Genomic DNA, 16,562 nt, shown 5'->3' with positions numbered 1-16,562 from the left:
ACACAGATATAACCCACAACATTTTATTTTAAAGCTTACTAAGTAAATCCTTGAATTGCTTTATACAACTGAGGCATGAAGCTTTTAGAAGTTTGCACGTTCTCTAGATGCCTTTGTGTTGTTTTCTGGACTCTCGGGCTTTCTCCTACATCCTCAAAGACATGCTGTGAAAGTGAACTGAGATTCCATAGTGATCCCTGTGGTCTGTGCCTGAATCGGTCCTTCCATGGACCGGAACCCGCGACTCTAAACTAGATTAATTGGGTTTGAGAATGTTATATTATTACAAGGAGTAACACTGAAGTCAAATAACTGAATTCTACGGCTCACTTGGACTGTTGGCGGCTCCACGGGGAACCAAAAATCCACTTACGTCACCGGTATCGTGTTCGTCTCTGGCTCTTTTCTCCTCCTTCTTTCCACACGCGACTCTTCCTCATTACAAGGGGGAGAGAGAAACATGTAAAGCCGCATCTTCTTGTTGACCTCGAGAAGATGCTGCGAATTCTACAACAGAGGAATAAAGCTGTACAAATACCGTTATTCCCATAAATTTACGGAAGTTCTCATTTTGTGCCCGAAGCGTTCGTTTTCTTAACTTCCAAGTAAATGTTTATCTTTATTTCGAGGAAGTTCACTACCTCATGTGCCCACACAGACGTGTCTCAGCCTGGAATGAGCTTGTTTGCGTAAAGCCAGCTGAAGCGCAAAGCGGTATCCGCGGCCGACCGTTCTTTCCCAAATTCTGCTAACGGCTTACTGTGCACGTTAAGCTTTTTTAAAGCATAACGTACTACTTAAAGCGACGAATTTAAGTGGCTTTATCTGAAAAGCATACTTAAAGTGGTAACTTCTGCTCGGCGTCGAAATGCAGGTTTTAATCGTCGGGGCACTTCTGCTCTCCTTCCGTCAGTTAAGCCGAGCTGAACCGGCGCCCAAGTGTCCCGAGCGGTGCGACGTGAGCCGTTGCCCAAGTCCCAGCTGTCCCAGTGGCTACGTGCCCGACCGCTGCAACTGCTGTCTGGTATGTGCCCAGGGCGAAGGCGAACCCTGCGGGCGCAAAGACGATTTACCGTGCGGAGACGGCTTGGAGTGCAAACACCCCGGCGGCAAGCGCTTTGGAAAGGGCGTCTGCCAGTGCAAACACAGCCACAAAGTGTGTGGGAACGACGGCAAGACCTACGGGAACATCTGCCAGCTGAAAGCGGTGAGCAGGAAAGCTTTGCAGCAGGGACTGCCGGCGGTTATCCAGGTCCAGAAAGGAGCTTGCGAATCAGGTATGAGCAAAAATGGGGGCGTTCGTCCAGGGCCGGCATACAGTTCAAGGTTAATAAAAGTAGGGGGGATGTCGGGTACAACAAAGCGCTTGTTTGTACCTTGCTATTACCATTATTGGCTTTGGATCGGTTAATTTATTTTTGGGTATTTAAATGAATGCTTTGATACTCCTTTATATTAACAAGATAGACATAGATGTAGACACTATAAAAGGCACAATATGGCAGATGCACTGCCTCGCAGTAAGGAGCCCTGGGTTCGCTTCACGGGTCCTCCCTGCGTGGAGTTTGCATGCTCTCCCCGTGTCAGGGTGGGTTTCCTCCCACAGTCCAAAGACATGCAGGTTAGGTGGATTGGCGATTCTAAATTGGCCCAAGTGTGTGCTGGGTGTGTGTGTGTGTGTGTGTGTGTGTGTGCGTGCGCGTCCTGCGGTGGGTTGGCGACCTGACCGGGATTGGTTTCCTGCCTTGCGCCCAGTGTTGGCTGAGATTGGCACCAGCAGACCCCCGTAACCCTGCGTTCGGATTCAGGAGGTTGGAAAATAGATGGATGGATGGATGACAGATGTAAAAGGCGGTATATGCTAGAGATAGTTACATGTAGAGGGCATTATAGGATGAGTGGTACTATATGACAAAATATATAGGTGATGTAAAATGATCAATATGGCTGAAAGATGGATAGATGTAAAGGAACATGTTATAAGATACTGTAGATAGATAGTCACAACATGTATTCACTAAAAGTATCTATTATACAATACATAATTGTAAGTTTGTCACTAGTTCGTAAAAATATATTAGGTCCTTCCTTGGATCCTGGCAAAGATTGATTATGAAACTACTTTTGATGTCTACGTAAAACAACCACATCTACTTATTGCTAATAAAAATGCAGATTGAAATTGAGACTATTTGTGAAGTCTACGTAAAACAACCACATCTACTTATTGCTAATAAAAGTGCTTTCAGCCTTTAACAATGAGTGAAAATGTCCTTTGGCATTTGCAGTGAAACAAAAAGTCATAGGTTTGAAATATGAATTTTGAGTGAAAATGCTGGAACAGAAATAAGTTGGTGATGATTGAAGTGACTCCCCTCTATCAATGTAAAGTGCTTTGATTAACTAGAGAAGCTCTATATAAATGTAATTATTATTATTATTATTATCATCATTGTTTTCCACAATGAAGCAAAATAAGGAAGGTCTAATGAATGCTGACTGAGCTGATGTAGTCCTAGGCCAAAGTAGGATCAATAATATAAAGTGTGTTGTTGATTTATTAATAGGGTTTGTTAATATGTGAAGAGCATGTCATGTGTTTGGTATTACTTTGTTAGCAAAATCTAGACAAAGGAATCTGTGGTACATGGTTCACTGTTAACTAAACATTGCTCACCAAGCACATTCTGAAAACTAGCCTAACATTTATACTAAAAACAGTTGTTAATCCTCCACCCTCCGTATAGTCATTTTTGCATCTGTTCACAATGTTATAAATGCAAAGAAAAAGTGTTCTACTCGATAAAATAAATAACTTAACCAAGTCAAGTGCCAATCATAACTTGCCATCTCTCATGGCCCTGTGATTGAAAATGTTAAATAAATGAACTGTTAGATGTGTAATAGACATCATATACTTTGAACATACCATTACTTTTTCCTTGTACAGGGATCACCGTAATGTTATTTCCAAAATGATGTGTAAAACAGTGTTCTTTGAAACAAATGTACTGTTCCTTAGATGATATACTAAACTCTGAAAGGATGTGGATAAAAGGTCAAAGTAAACTATCACAGATTAAAGAATCCTGCAGCAACTAAAACATTAGGTCTAAAGGAGATTCACAGGTGTATCAGAAAGAGCATATTCAGTAATAAATTATGGTGGCAGTTTTGCAATATTATCAATAAAATAAATTTAAAAAAATAAAATGCAGTACATTCAGTTAATTACAGAAAGCTAATGTAACCCAGAAATACTACTGCCTCACAAGTCTACAGTCTCAGGCTAAGTTCCAGGCCTGTCTGGTGTTTCCACATTCTTCCTGTTTCTGAATTAGATTTTTCCTGCATACTCCTGTTTTCTTCCAACATCTCATAGCAGCTTTGAGCTGGCTGGTGTAAATGAGAGTGGAGTGTGTGTGTAGGCTGAACTTTATTGATTGATTTATTGATTGCCTGTATTATTTGTCCTGAGAATATGAACTGTATCCTTGTTTTTTATGTTTCTGCTGCTGTATGCATCTGAAGTTCACCTGAAATTAATGAAGTTTAATCTAAATGAACTGATGCTCTGGCTAATGTTGGTATCCACCTTACACCCAACGTTAGTGCTGGCTGCTTGTGATCTTGGACTGGGCAAGGAGGTTAGAAAATGGATGGATGAACAGATAAAGTAACATACTTTCAAAATTAAAGTGAATAATTTGAAAATAACATGTACTTGTCAAGCCTATGTATGTTATATTCTAGTTATATTTTCTCTTTGCACTCTTTGTGTACAGTAGCCTATTTTTTAATAAGAAAAAGGGCTATATGCCAGATTTTACAGCTTTTGGCCAGACATTGATAATGGTGCAGTGCATGATATGTTTATTGTTTATTCATATTTCTCTCGTGTACTGTGTTGAAGCCTTCATACAATTCACAATAAACTTTGCATTTTATGAGCTTTTACAGAGAGACATGACCAGTGCAGGATAAAATGTAATATTTGTTTTTTTCAGATGAAATAGTTCAAGAGTATTTAATACAGTTGAAGAAATATAATTCTGAAATGTAGTTCTCTTTTGAACCAATATTAAGTGAATGAATTTCAGTGATGCATAGTATAAACAAACTAACTTTAAAAAATCTGGCTAAGCCTCCCCCAACTGAAAAGAATAAAGACCTGCTGTTAGAATGCTGACTAAACACAGCTGAAAAGTATGTAATAGGAGGATACAGATGTCTGCCAAGTAGTTTTGCGTTGTGCATCAAGGGAGTCAATCTTAGTCACATGATGGAATGGACATCTAATGAATTATAGCGTGCATCAATGACAGATTTAAGAACTCTCCCCTGCCTCATTTTTTACTCAATCTTGAAGTCACAGTAGAAGCAACCTGTATTAACTGAAAGCATAGCACTTCTTTTAAATGCTCACAAGGCAGGCGCAAGGCAGGAAACAAACCCTGGGCAGGGCGCCAGCCCACCGCAGGGCACACACACACACCAAGCACGCACTAGGGACAATTTAGAATCACCAATGCACCTAACCTGCATGTCTTTGGACTGTGGGAGGAAACTGGAGTACCCGGAGGAAACCCACGCAGACACGGGGAGAACATGCATACTCCACGCAGGGAGGACCCGGGACGCGAACCCGGGTCTCTTAACTGCGAGGCAGCAGCGCTACCCACTACGCCCCCGTGCCGCCCTTATATGATCATGTGCTGTGAAATATTGTAAAGTTGTAGATCAGCAATGAATATCTTATTAAAATACCACTGACAAAAAGGGTTAAAGGAAAGTCCCTTATTTTCATGTTTTTTTTAATTTGCCTTCAGAAGGCCAGGGTCTTGCATATTTTTCACACAAGGACATACAGTGTAATCATTTATTGTATGATCTGTGGAGTGTGAGTAATGAAAATACAAGGCAAAAAAGAGAAACAAGAGTTAAATATGATTTGCTTCTAAGGACTAGCACAGTTTTTCAGATTAGAAATAATTACTGTAAAAGTTACAAAAGCTAATGTGCCACAATTTTGCTGCCTGTCCAATGGCTATAGTATAATGGTGAGCAGGATCATGTGTCAGTCCTGCTTTGGGCAGTTTTCAGAGAATCATATTGATGTTTGCATCAGTATTGTATAAAGTGAATGTGGAAGCAGCAGTAAATCTTCTTAAAACTCATTAAATTAACAGCCTGTACATTCACATAAATTAAACTGCTATTAAGTGCTTAGGTAGGTTGAAACAACCACCATCCTTCCATTTTAATGTAGTTATAAACCTCTAAATGGCATACTCTCACATAAGACATCATTTATAACAAAACACAAATGTGCTAACCCTGTGTCATTATGTATGTCTTCTGCAGGTTTCTGGTGTGCTAATAAGGGTAGGTCCTCCTTTGTGCCTGAACTGAGTTGAGTAGGTCTGAAAGTAAATTGATTGAAGAACATGTGTGCACTTTAATGTGGTTCTCAAATGAGAGAAATATAGCCTAATAGTACCTCCTTGAAATGTGCAACAAATCTCTAAGAATTGTTCATAGAAAGACATATGGTATGTTCAGACTACACAGAGTGGACATCCCACTCCACATTTATTCCCAAAACCCATCCACTCTGAAGAACAATACTGTGTACATTCCTACCCAGAGTAATCTTCATCATTGCAAAAATGGATTTTATGGTCCACGTGCAAGATACTGAAAAAGATGCAGTGCTTTGAAGATGCTTCAGTTCTTTCATTCCCATTTTAAACTATCACAGCCAGGGTATTTGAGGAATTAAACTGGGGAGTTTCATATTTGAGATGCATATTATTCACAAAGGTCTTCCAATTAAGAACATACTAAATAATTAATTAATATAAATACAATATCTGAAATGTTACCTTTGTTGAGTATTCGTATACTTGGGTCAATGCTTTATTGATTCACTTCCACCAACTATAACAGCCATTCATCATTTTGGATTTGTCTATTAATTCTGCACATCACAATGGAGCAACATTGTCAAATTACTCCTTGCAATATTTCTCAAGTTATGTTCAAAAAAGATAATGGGTCAACAATATTGCCAAACAGTTATGATGGAACTGCAATGTTATCTGCTAAACTGTTTTATGGATCTGCAGTTTTGCTGTGGAACTGTGCTTTGGAATGTTGCTCTGTAAAAATGCAGATTTCTTACTTAGTTATGTTTTTCACGCATTAAGGTGCAAGCATATTATTTTATTTCTTTATTTATTTAGTACATTGGACTGAATTCAAATTGCTCTGAAGTTTGAACAGTTTTGCTAGCCCTGCTGTTGTAAGGCATCCTCATCACATAAAACTATCATGTCCATACTTTACAGTGTGTTGTCATATTCCTGCTGGCGTGCTGTACCTAATTTTGTGTGGTATTCAGACAGAATATTTCACTTCAGTTTCATCTGACCACAAGAACTTTGCCCACATATCTACAGTATCCTCTAGGCACATTTTGCAGATACTTTGTGAACAAAGATATATATTTCTTTCAGCCAGGATATCTTCCTTTTCACTCTACCATAAAGGATGCATTTGTTGAAAGTCTTGAATTTGCAAACCCCAGGTAACAGCCAGCAACACTAAAATTGTACATGGGGCATTGGTGAAATGTAACAAACTGTAATTTCTTTTGGGAAGTGCACTGTTTTTTCTTTCACTCACTTGGAAAATCCTCCTTGAAATTTAATATTATAAAATTTCTGAGTATAGTCTGGCAAACCATGACCCTGTCTGGGATGAAATGGGTATGGAAAACAAAAACCCGAGGAATGACATTAGCATTTCTTTGGTGGATTAACAGATTTGGACCATAAATCCAGAGGAGACATACAGCATTCAGCGAATTACACATGAATCATTGTGTATAGTAGAGCAAAATAACGTATTAATGTCACTTAATAACAGGGTTTTCATTCAAAGGTGTCCTAGTGTGGCCTCTGCAAACTTCAATAAATGGATTAGGTAGTAGTAGCAATAGTAATAGTACTAGTAGAAGTAGTAGTATTGTCATGTGTGCAGAGTAGCTCATATAATAAGAAGCCCCAACCCTAATGAAAACAAAAAAAGAAAAAACATAAAAGATTAATTGAACAAGTGGAAAGGCACAATATCAACACATATGAGGAAAATAAAAAAAAAAGAAAAATGCTGACAGGAGAAGTCAAAAGCTAGTGACATACATAAATGCATAAAAAGAAGATTGTTTTAAATCCAGTTTAGGATCTCAGGCAGAGTTTGTCCCAGCAGCACTGGCTACACATTGAGAACTAACCACATGCAGTGCATTAGTACGTTAAGGAATGAGAACATTTTATAGATTAAAAGAAAACATTTAAGTTAACCTGTTTCAGCTTTTTTAATACTTTTTCAGATGTTTTTCACAACTTTTCTGGTTTACTGTAATTCTGGGTTAAGTGATTTTTTACATTAAAATTTGTAAAACATGTTCAAAGAGCAGCTTACTGAGTGCTGGTTTCAAACCAAAAGCCAAGGTCACTGAGCACACCAGTTGGCTCATCATTATTTCCTTCCCGTCAGATGCAGAATCATCTATAAAATTCTGTTATTAAATTAAAAAGTGGTCAACAGCAACATTCCTACAATATAGTATCTGTTTACACTGCCTAATCCACACAAATTCAACAAATAACTAAAGTCTTCTGTCCCCAAACTTTGCAACACACTCCTTTATTAAGGTTTTGTAGTTTCTGTTACATGGAAATATAAGTCTATTGCAAAGCTTTGATAGACATTTAAGTCAACTCTAAACACCCACCTGTACTTTGTTGAATTCCTTGAATCTTCATTTGGCACTTGTCCTCAGAAATGGAAATAAAATTCCTTTTAAAATGCAGGTTTTCTCATTTAATAAAATAAAAGGCAATTATAATATACTAATATGTTTGCACTGTTGCTTTTATAGGAGGTATTATTGTGGAAAAATAATTACAGAGGAGAATTTATTGAAGTGTGCATTTGTCACTGTGCTCTTTTTTCTGTTGTACATTTGTTGCCATGCCCTTTCATCATTGTGCTTATTGTCCTGCACAAGTATGTTGTACCACCATTTACACAAAATATAAATCTATTAAATAGACTTTGGTTACTTGTTCTCAAAAGAACTGTTACATATTTTTAAGCCGTTGTTGAACTAAGGTGTTGCTGAACTTGATTTCTTTGAAAAATGCCTGTTCCTAAATTGATCCAGGTTGCTACCAGTATTTCTGTTCTTGGATTTTCTCTGGACTGATTTTAAAGCAAATTGTTGGACTGTTATGTTATTAGTATTGGTTTAATTGAGTAATATGTAATTGTGATGTTCAGCATTCCAAAAATAAAACAAGAATTTATTTAACGTTTTCTTACTTCATGCTGTTTAACATCAAAGATTTTGCCCAACTCCATGTAGGTATGAGTGTCTCACATACGCATGGTTAATGAAAATTAGTTACTGATTTGTTCATTTTATTATAATCCTGACCATATTAAATTCCTGATAAAACCTTGTAGTAGCTCACAGTCCGTGAACAATTCCCTTTAAATTTTGTTATTATTCATTAAATGGAGTAGATCCAGTCGGTCAAACCCTTCTGAAAGTCTTTAGTTTGTCATTTTTAGACAAGTAATAGAAAGTAATAAAATAATGTCTGCTGTCTTTTAACTATTTAGACAGAAAGTGATTCACCTTATATACTAATATAGATTGTATTGTATCCATCCATCCATCCATTTTCCAACCCGCTGAATCCAAACACAGGGTCACGGGGGTCTGCTGGAGCCAATCCCAGCCAACACAGGGCACAAGGCAGGAACCAATCCCGGGCAGGGTGCCAACCCACCGCAGATTGTATTGTATATAGATTGTATATAGATTGGTGTCCATGTATGTTACTGGATGATTTCCTCTTTATTTTGTACATATAAATTTGAAAATGTGTTTACTAACATATATATTTTTTTCTGCTAGTATAGGTCCTCAACACCCAAACAGCCCAAGGTATAAGTTTAATTTCATTGCAGATGTGGTGGAGAAGATTGCTCCAGCAGTTGTGCATATTGAACTCTTTTTAAGGTAATTTACTCTTGAAAAAAATTTTGAGTATGTACAAGAGAGGAGAAACTACTTTGTTTCTTTTGTGTTTTCTAACTGTACTAAGGGGCTCCACCCCCTGCTCGCTTCGCTCACCAACCCCTGGTGTTGTGAAATTACAAAGAGCGTGATGTATGAATGAGATATAGCATAGTGTGAAGGTGTAGATGACGCATATAGGAAGCAAATAAAGTTGTCCATGTCCAAAAACAGGCTCAGAGAGGTAGATGCCAACTTTGTCCATGGTTTGTCCTTGTGATTTGTTGATGGTCATGGCAAAGGCAGGTTTAATGGGGAACTGTCGCCGTTTAAGTGTAAAAGGTAATTCCAGGTCAGAACCTGTAAGGTCAATTCTAGGAATTAGAACAGTATTGTGAGCATGTGATCCTGTAAGAAGTTTTACTTCAATAACATTGTGTGGCATGGTGTTGACGACTAAACGTGTACCATTGCATAAACCCTGTTTAGTGTTAAGGTTTCTTAATAGCATGATTATTGTTCCGTTTTTAAGGCTAAGATTGTGTTGTGGTAATCCGGCTGGGTTAATAGTGTTCAAATATTCTAAGGGGAAATTAAGATGGTCATTGTCGTCATCAGAGTCAACTTTGTCAGAGCTTAGAAAGAGCTGTGCCTCTCCAGGAAGTAATGAAATGACCTGGTTATAAATGTGATCAACATTAATATTTTTTGGACATAATATAGTTCGTTGTGTTAAAAGGGGTATTTGGTGTAATGAGATTGCTGTTCCAAATATCTCCGTAACTCTTTTGAAAGCAATGCCAATTGTCTGCGTATTTTAAGGTGGACTGAAGAATAGCCGAGCGCATGGCATGTGGAACAATAGCTAAGCACTGTGTAAAATCTCCTCCTAATAAAAGTACCTTTCCTCCAAAGGGAATATTATTATTCATCAACGTTTGTAGAAGTTTATCAATGGTGTTGAGTAAGTGACTGGATGCCATTAGATGCAAAAGCAAATTAACTATTGTAGGATCTAATGCAGTTCATAAAGTTTTTACTTTCAAATACTTCGTTAGTTAGAAGCTTCTGTAGATATGCAGGATATGAATGTAAAGGAGGCAGTCTAATTTGACCCTTTTGACAACAACGTGTAAATTCATTACTTGTATTGCCAGTTGTTTCTTCAGGGAAGTTAAGTGAATGACAATGATTGCAAATGACATTCATTAACCCCAATGAATTTTCATGAATAGTGGACTCATTATTGAACGCGTTGTCAGCTAACTGGCGCAATCGTTTAGCAGGTGTCTGTCGTTGATGTCCTTGACGTGTATCTTTTGTCTGTGCCGTTTGAGAGGCGCGTCGTTGTATGTGCAGGATTTGGGACGTGCTATTCTGGAGCTGTAATCGATTTGCCTGTGCTGTGTGAGAAGCCCGTTGCAGTTTACGGCGTTCATTGTTTGTATTGAGCCTTGCCCGTGTTTGTATGTCGGTTAGTCGAGCTTTCTCTTTTTGGAGCCTTGCCTGCTTGTTTTCCGGCATTTCAGATGTGCGTTGTAGACGTCTGCGTTTATTTATTTTGTCCCTTCGCTGCCGTTTTTGTATCTCTGAGACTCGAGGTGTTTCGTTTTGAACCCTTGCCTGTTTCGATGCAGTACTTTGAGACGCGCGCTGCATGTGTCTACGTTCATTGTGTCTGTCCATCTGCGCTCATTTCTGTAACTGTGTTAGTTGAGCTTTGCGTTTTTGGAGCCGAGACATTTTTTCTTCCGGGGTTTCAGAAGCGCGTTGTAGGCGCCGACGTGTATTGTTTTTTTTCATGCGGGTTCGTGTGTTTGGTCCCGTCACTCGAGCCGTATCGTTTTGTACCCGTGATCGTGAATTCATGACTTGTTTGTTCTTCAGCGTTAGAAATATGGATAAGTAATAAGGAGGATCGCACTCACTGTTAATATGGAGCCTTTTCTGTGGTTGAACGGTTAATAGTGCATCAGTGTAATGAGATCGACCTATGCTGCATAATTTGAATGTGTTCAGATGACGTATGTTTAATACGGACGGTTCGTTCAGTAATGGGGCTTTGTGTCTCATTTCTTATTTATGTTAGTGTGGTCGTGGGTCCGAATCCTCCTTTTTGTGTATGTTTCGTGTGCTATGTCCTTAGTCTGTCCCGTTTCGTGTCCAATGGGTTTGTGTGGCGCTTGTGTCTGACTTCTTTTTTTGTGTGCTAGGGGCGCGTTGCGTCACTTTTTTTTATCTCTGTTAGTGGAGGGGGTGTTTGTGTGTCGTGGGTCTGAATCCTCTTCGTTGTGTGCGTACCGTTTCGTGTGCTATGTGGCGCTTGCGTCTGACTCCTTTCTTTTTGGTGTTCTAAGGGCGCGTCGCCTCATTTCTTATTTCAGTTACTGGAGGGGGGCTTTGTGTGTCGTGGGTCTCAATACTCTTCTTTGTGTGTGTTCCGTTTCGTGTGCCATGGGCTTCGTGCGGCGCTGTGTGCGGCGCCGGCGTCTGACTCCTTTTTTCTGTGTGCTATGGGCGCCTCATTTCTTATTTTATGTTGCTTTCCATCCGGTTTCCGTTGCTTGGAAGGGGGGTTTTGTGGGGGCACCTGCGCAGTACGTCTTTTGTGTCCACGGCCCATGTCCGGATGTCCCTGCGTCCATCCGGTTTACCATTCTCGTTTAGTAATATGGATATGGATCTATCCATAGTCCAATACAGGGAGTCCTTAAAACCAGTGAAGAAAATTATACTGATAGATATACTGTATCTGTAATTGAATTCTGTTAATAATGTATAATAGGAAAACAAGAAAGTGAAGAGGAAACCTATTGTATCTTGATAGCAACATACACGAAAGAAATAAACCAGGACACTGTGCCAGTATAATACAAGGAGTGCTTAATAATAGGCACACAGACACACAAACTCACATTGGTGTGGTTTTAGTAAGGCAACTAACCAGACTATTTGTCTGTAACATTTTGGGACAAACCATGCACCTGAGAGATAATCTATATAAATAGAAGGAGATCATACGAACTACACACAGAAAGAACCTCTGCCCTATATACAACTGGAATCGAAGCTCTGTGAGATACTAGTGCTACCTCAACCTCTGCTGACCATTGATGAGGAATATTAAAATTCTTACAAATTCCTATGGGTTATGTATTTTAGCAGTATTTGCACAAAATGTTGTCATCATGTCCGTCTGTCTATCTGTCCATCTCTCCACATGCAATACCTCAGCACCCAGTTTACCGATTTGTTAAAAGATTTGTATACTTTTTCTTAAAGGAAAAGTTGTTGTGAAAATTCTGTTTTAATTGACATATCGTGAATAGAACATGCTGTATAAATAAAATCATTTTGATAAGTATTCACTGATTTTCAAAATTGTCTTAAAAGTGCCAGTAGAGGACAGGAGATAATGTGGAATACTGGATTATCACTATATGTGGGTTCATATTAAGTGAAAAACACACCTTGAGTGAATTTTCAAAATAAAATGTGTCAAAAATATTTTTGGATGGAGTATTGCTTTAACTTGTCTAGAAATGAATGGAAGAATATGCTCCTTAATTATGTCTTCATAAGTCATTATGTTACACTAAAAAAACATTAAGAACAGGAATACAGACTACTTTTCCACTACATTCAAAGCTCCCCGGATGCATCAGAATATTGCACCATATGTTCATTTTTAAACTTGTTTTTCCCTGTAACAGGCAAAATGTTCTGTGGTGAATTCTAGATTATATGTCTTAGTAGTGAGAAGCGGTAAAATAAGTATAATTTCTGCCTAATAGGTCTGCTGCATGCTCCATCTTCTAGCTAGGGTTTTCTTTTGCTGTTTGTGTTTATTCTGAGTTTTTTCTGAAGCCCCCTATTTTATTTTCAGTCTTTTTAACGTTTTGCCAGAGTTTCAATCCCAGCTTTAGTTTCTTTTATCCTTGTTTGTTTATTTTGTTATTTTTTGTGTATTATTTTGCTATTGTTTTGTTCATGAAAACTTTTTTGTTAACTTCTTTTTTTAAGTTGTGGTTTGCATTAAGTATTTATTTAGTTTTTTAATTTTTGTATTTTGTTTTTGTGTTTAGTTATGTCTGTTCATTAGTTATCTGTCTTGTCAATTCTATGTTGATCATAAGAGGGCAGGGCCTCCTGATTGCATAGATATGCAGTTGATTAGACTGCCTACATTTGGTTATTATTCTCCCATGTACAGAGCACAGTGAAATATTTACTTGCATATGCTAATCAACGTGCAACACATCACCGCTGTGCAGCATCATGACTAATCATTATAATTACTATATTTCAAAATGTCTGTTTTTCTTGCCTGAAAAATCTTAGATCATAAACAGACTACAATTAATATGCATTTCCTGAAAATTGATAAAATTTAAACCAATTGTCCCAAGTTAAACTATAAAGTCAGTATATACTTAATTCTTGCTCTCAGCCTTTACAAGAAAACTCAAATAAATTATACTTTTCCATAACTGGTTAAAGTGTATGTCTGTCATACCAATTTGTGAAGGTTGTGCTCGATATCAAATTCTCAAAATGTTCATATCAAAATTCAAATGAAGTCAATATCAAATATTAAAGTTCTAATATCAAAATTATTACATTTGATTTATCAACTTAAAATTTTGATATCTTCTTGTTGCGATCTATAACAAATTTATGATATCAGTAATATAAATTCTGATATAAAAAATTAAATTAGTTAATGAATGCAAAAAAGTCTTTCCTTACATAATGCTTAGCATGCCACAGGTGCGCTCTGAGACATTAGCTCCTCCTCATGTTGTTTTGCTCCCCTTTTGCCCTTGTAGTCTGGATAAGAGTTGCTGGTCTTTTGACCTTTTTTGACCTTTTTCTTTGATTTTCTGATATTGGGCTCTGTTCAGGATTTTGATTTCTATAATTTGTTTTTGGATTTACATCTACTTATTTGTAATCAGGATGACTTACTTGGTTACATTTCTTTAGGTTTTCCAATTGGAGCAGAGGCAGGTCAAGTGACTTGTTCATGGTCACACAGTGTCAGTAGCTGGATTTGAACCCACATCTTCAGGGTTTAAAGTCCAAAGCCTTAGCCGCTACACCACACTTCCTGCTTTAATTAATGATTCTTTTTTAGATTTATGCGTTTGGCTTCTTTTAAAAATATGCAATCAAACACAAAAAAACTAGCCCTATAGCTTGGGAACCAAGAGATTGTTATAGAACATGTTGTAAATTGTCACAGTGAGAAAAGGCTGAACTCGGTCACTTCACTCAGTACGAGTGGATGGATACGTGTTCAGATATAGATGTTTTCTTACCCTTGTTCAGAAAATGTCGGAGTGCAAGAGTGAACAACAAGTTAATGTCAATTTTCTTGTGAAACTGAAGAAATGTGCTACTGAAACTTTTTCAATTTATTGACTGAGAGGCTTACAGTGAAGAGCGCATGTCTCATGAATGCATTTCTGAATGGCACAAGTCAGTTCTCAAAGGAACCCATTTTTTGTCAGTAGGAGATGTGAAAGCAGAAACAACAGAGATCCTCAACTTCCTTTCAGAAAGTGATCTGTGGAATTGCTTTGAGCATTGGAGGCATCGTGGCAACTCAGAAGGGAACTATTTTGATGGTGATCATAGTTAATTTTCTTAATTTGTTAAATAAAATGAATTATAGGCACAGTCTCATTTTTTTTGTGTTGGATGTCGTATGTTTAGATTTCTGCGGTGGGCTGGCACCCTGCCCGGGGTTTGTTTCCTGCCTTGTGCCCTGTGTTGGCTGGGATTGGCTCCAGCAGACCCCAGTGACCCTGTTGTTAGGATATAGCAGGTTGGATAATGGATGGATGTTTAGATTTTGTGCTACTTTTTGAACTCTGGGACATTTTCTTTGGTTATTAGGAGACCAGATAACTTTTTTGACTTTGTATTTTGATCTTTGTTTATTTTAGGGTGAGTTGGGGTAGTTCCTGTCTGATGCCTTCTGCTGATGATATAGACTGTCTGATGAAAAATAATGGTTAAGAAATGGACAGAAGGAAGGGTTAGATTTATCCTTCCAAGTGTTTGCACATAATAGTCATTCTTTTGTCCAGCCACTAATACTAAGAGCCTATAAACTTGAATACTGTAAACTATAGTTAATGTTTTCATTCAAAATAAATTAATTGTGTTTATAGACCTATCCTAAGATGTTAATAAATGCCTATATGCCTTACCAGAAGAGCAAATAATTATACTTGACTGGTTGACTGAAAATATGTTTATTTGTATATTTATTTTTGTGGTTGTTTATGTTTGTTTCAGGCATCCCCTGTTTAATCGCAATGTCCCACTAACGAGTGGATCAGGATTTATTATGTCCGACACAGGTCTGATTGTAACAAATGCTCATGTTGTAACAAGCACGTCAGCTGTGTCAGGTCGCCAGCAGTTAAAAGTTCAGCTACACAATGGTGACACTTATGAAGCCTCTATCAAAGACATTGACAAGAAGTCAGATATAGCAACAATAAAAGTCAACCCTCAGGTGAGAAATATAAGGGAAGTTTGTCCTTTTATCTCAAAAAATGAAGACTTCAGTTCATTCATGTTGGCATAATGTTTCAGTGTATAGTGCAGGATTTTGCTGTAAAGATCTTAAAATTATAATAAGTAGTGGCTAAGCAGTGTCAGAGAAGCTTTGGAAACAAATAGCCTCATTGTATGTAATACATTTTAAAGTTTAAATTTAAAATTTGATCACATAAATAACAACTTATTCAGTAGCTCTTATTAGGGTATATTGGAGGTTATAAAGTTAAGCCCCTCTATGTTCCTGTTCTCCAGAAATGTTTTTGGACATCTTTAGGTTCCATCCATGTCTTTTTCATCTTCTTACTTAGTTTCCTCCTTTCTACCCCTAGCACAATCTACCTGCTTGCTGAGTTATTTTCTGCCTTCCACACAACTTACTTAAAACATCTCATCCTTTTTCTTGACCATACACCTGTGATTTGTTTCTAATGTGCACTTTGATCATTCAAACTCAATCTGATTGTAATTATTGTATTCTTTTTAAAGGCTGATTAATGTTCAGTTTTTGTTGGTTATATATCATGTTTATATATACCATACATCTCATTGTATATCATGTGGCTGGGAGTGGTAATTACAGGGTTTCCAGACAGCCAAGAAAAGTTTGGGGCACCAACCAGGTTGACCCTTTTATTATCCGTGAACAACGAAAATGAAACCAGAAACAAAAAAATAATGCTGTACGGCATTTGTCTTGTAAACGGGCTTCAACAAGCAAGTTATAAGGCAGTTGTTCCTAGCGATGCTCCAACCACCGGTTTGCTCTAGCTGGTCAAAGACACCTCCTGCCGAGATGCCCGGGGGTGTGATGGGACCGGAAGAGGCGGGGTCAAATGCCTTCGACAGGCAGGTTTCTTGTTGCTATAGGGGAAGAAGAAGACGAAGTTAGCAG

The 16,562-nt window shown here is 37.9% G+C and overlaps 1 protein-coding gene across 3 annotated transcripts in view; it reads left to right on the top strand.

Moving 5' to 3' along the window:
* The first annotated feature begins 258 nt into the window (after window positions 1-258).
* Window positions 259-16,562, top strand: part of htra3a (HtrA serine peptidase 3a) — a 72,034-nt gene continuing 55,730 nt past the window's right edge. The window contains exons 1-3 of one of the 3 annotated variants that reach the window (XM_051928669.1): window positions 259-1,277; window positions 8,998-9,097; window positions 15,401-15,623. In XM_051928669.1, coding sequence (XP_051784629.1) covers window positions 869-1,277; window positions 8,998-9,097; window positions 15,401-15,623 — 732 coding nt within the window. In that variant the 5' untranslated portion in view covers window positions 259-868. Of the gene's footprint in view, window positions 1,278-8,992; window positions 9,098-15,400; window positions 15,624-16,562 lie in introns of all 3 variants that reach the window. The other 2 variants (XM_051928667.1, XM_051928668.1) reach the window with 2 other exon arrangements.

This window comes from Erpetoichthys calabaricus, chromosome 5, assembly GCF_900747795.2.
Source record: "Erpetoichthys calabaricus chromosome 5, fErpCal1.3, whole genome shotgun sequence".
Taxonomy (NCBI): Eukaryota; Metazoa; Chordata; class Cladistia; order Polypteriformes; family Polypteridae; genus Erpetoichthys; species Erpetoichthys calabaricus.
This window is presented reverse-complemented; position numbering and strand designations above follow the sequence as displayed.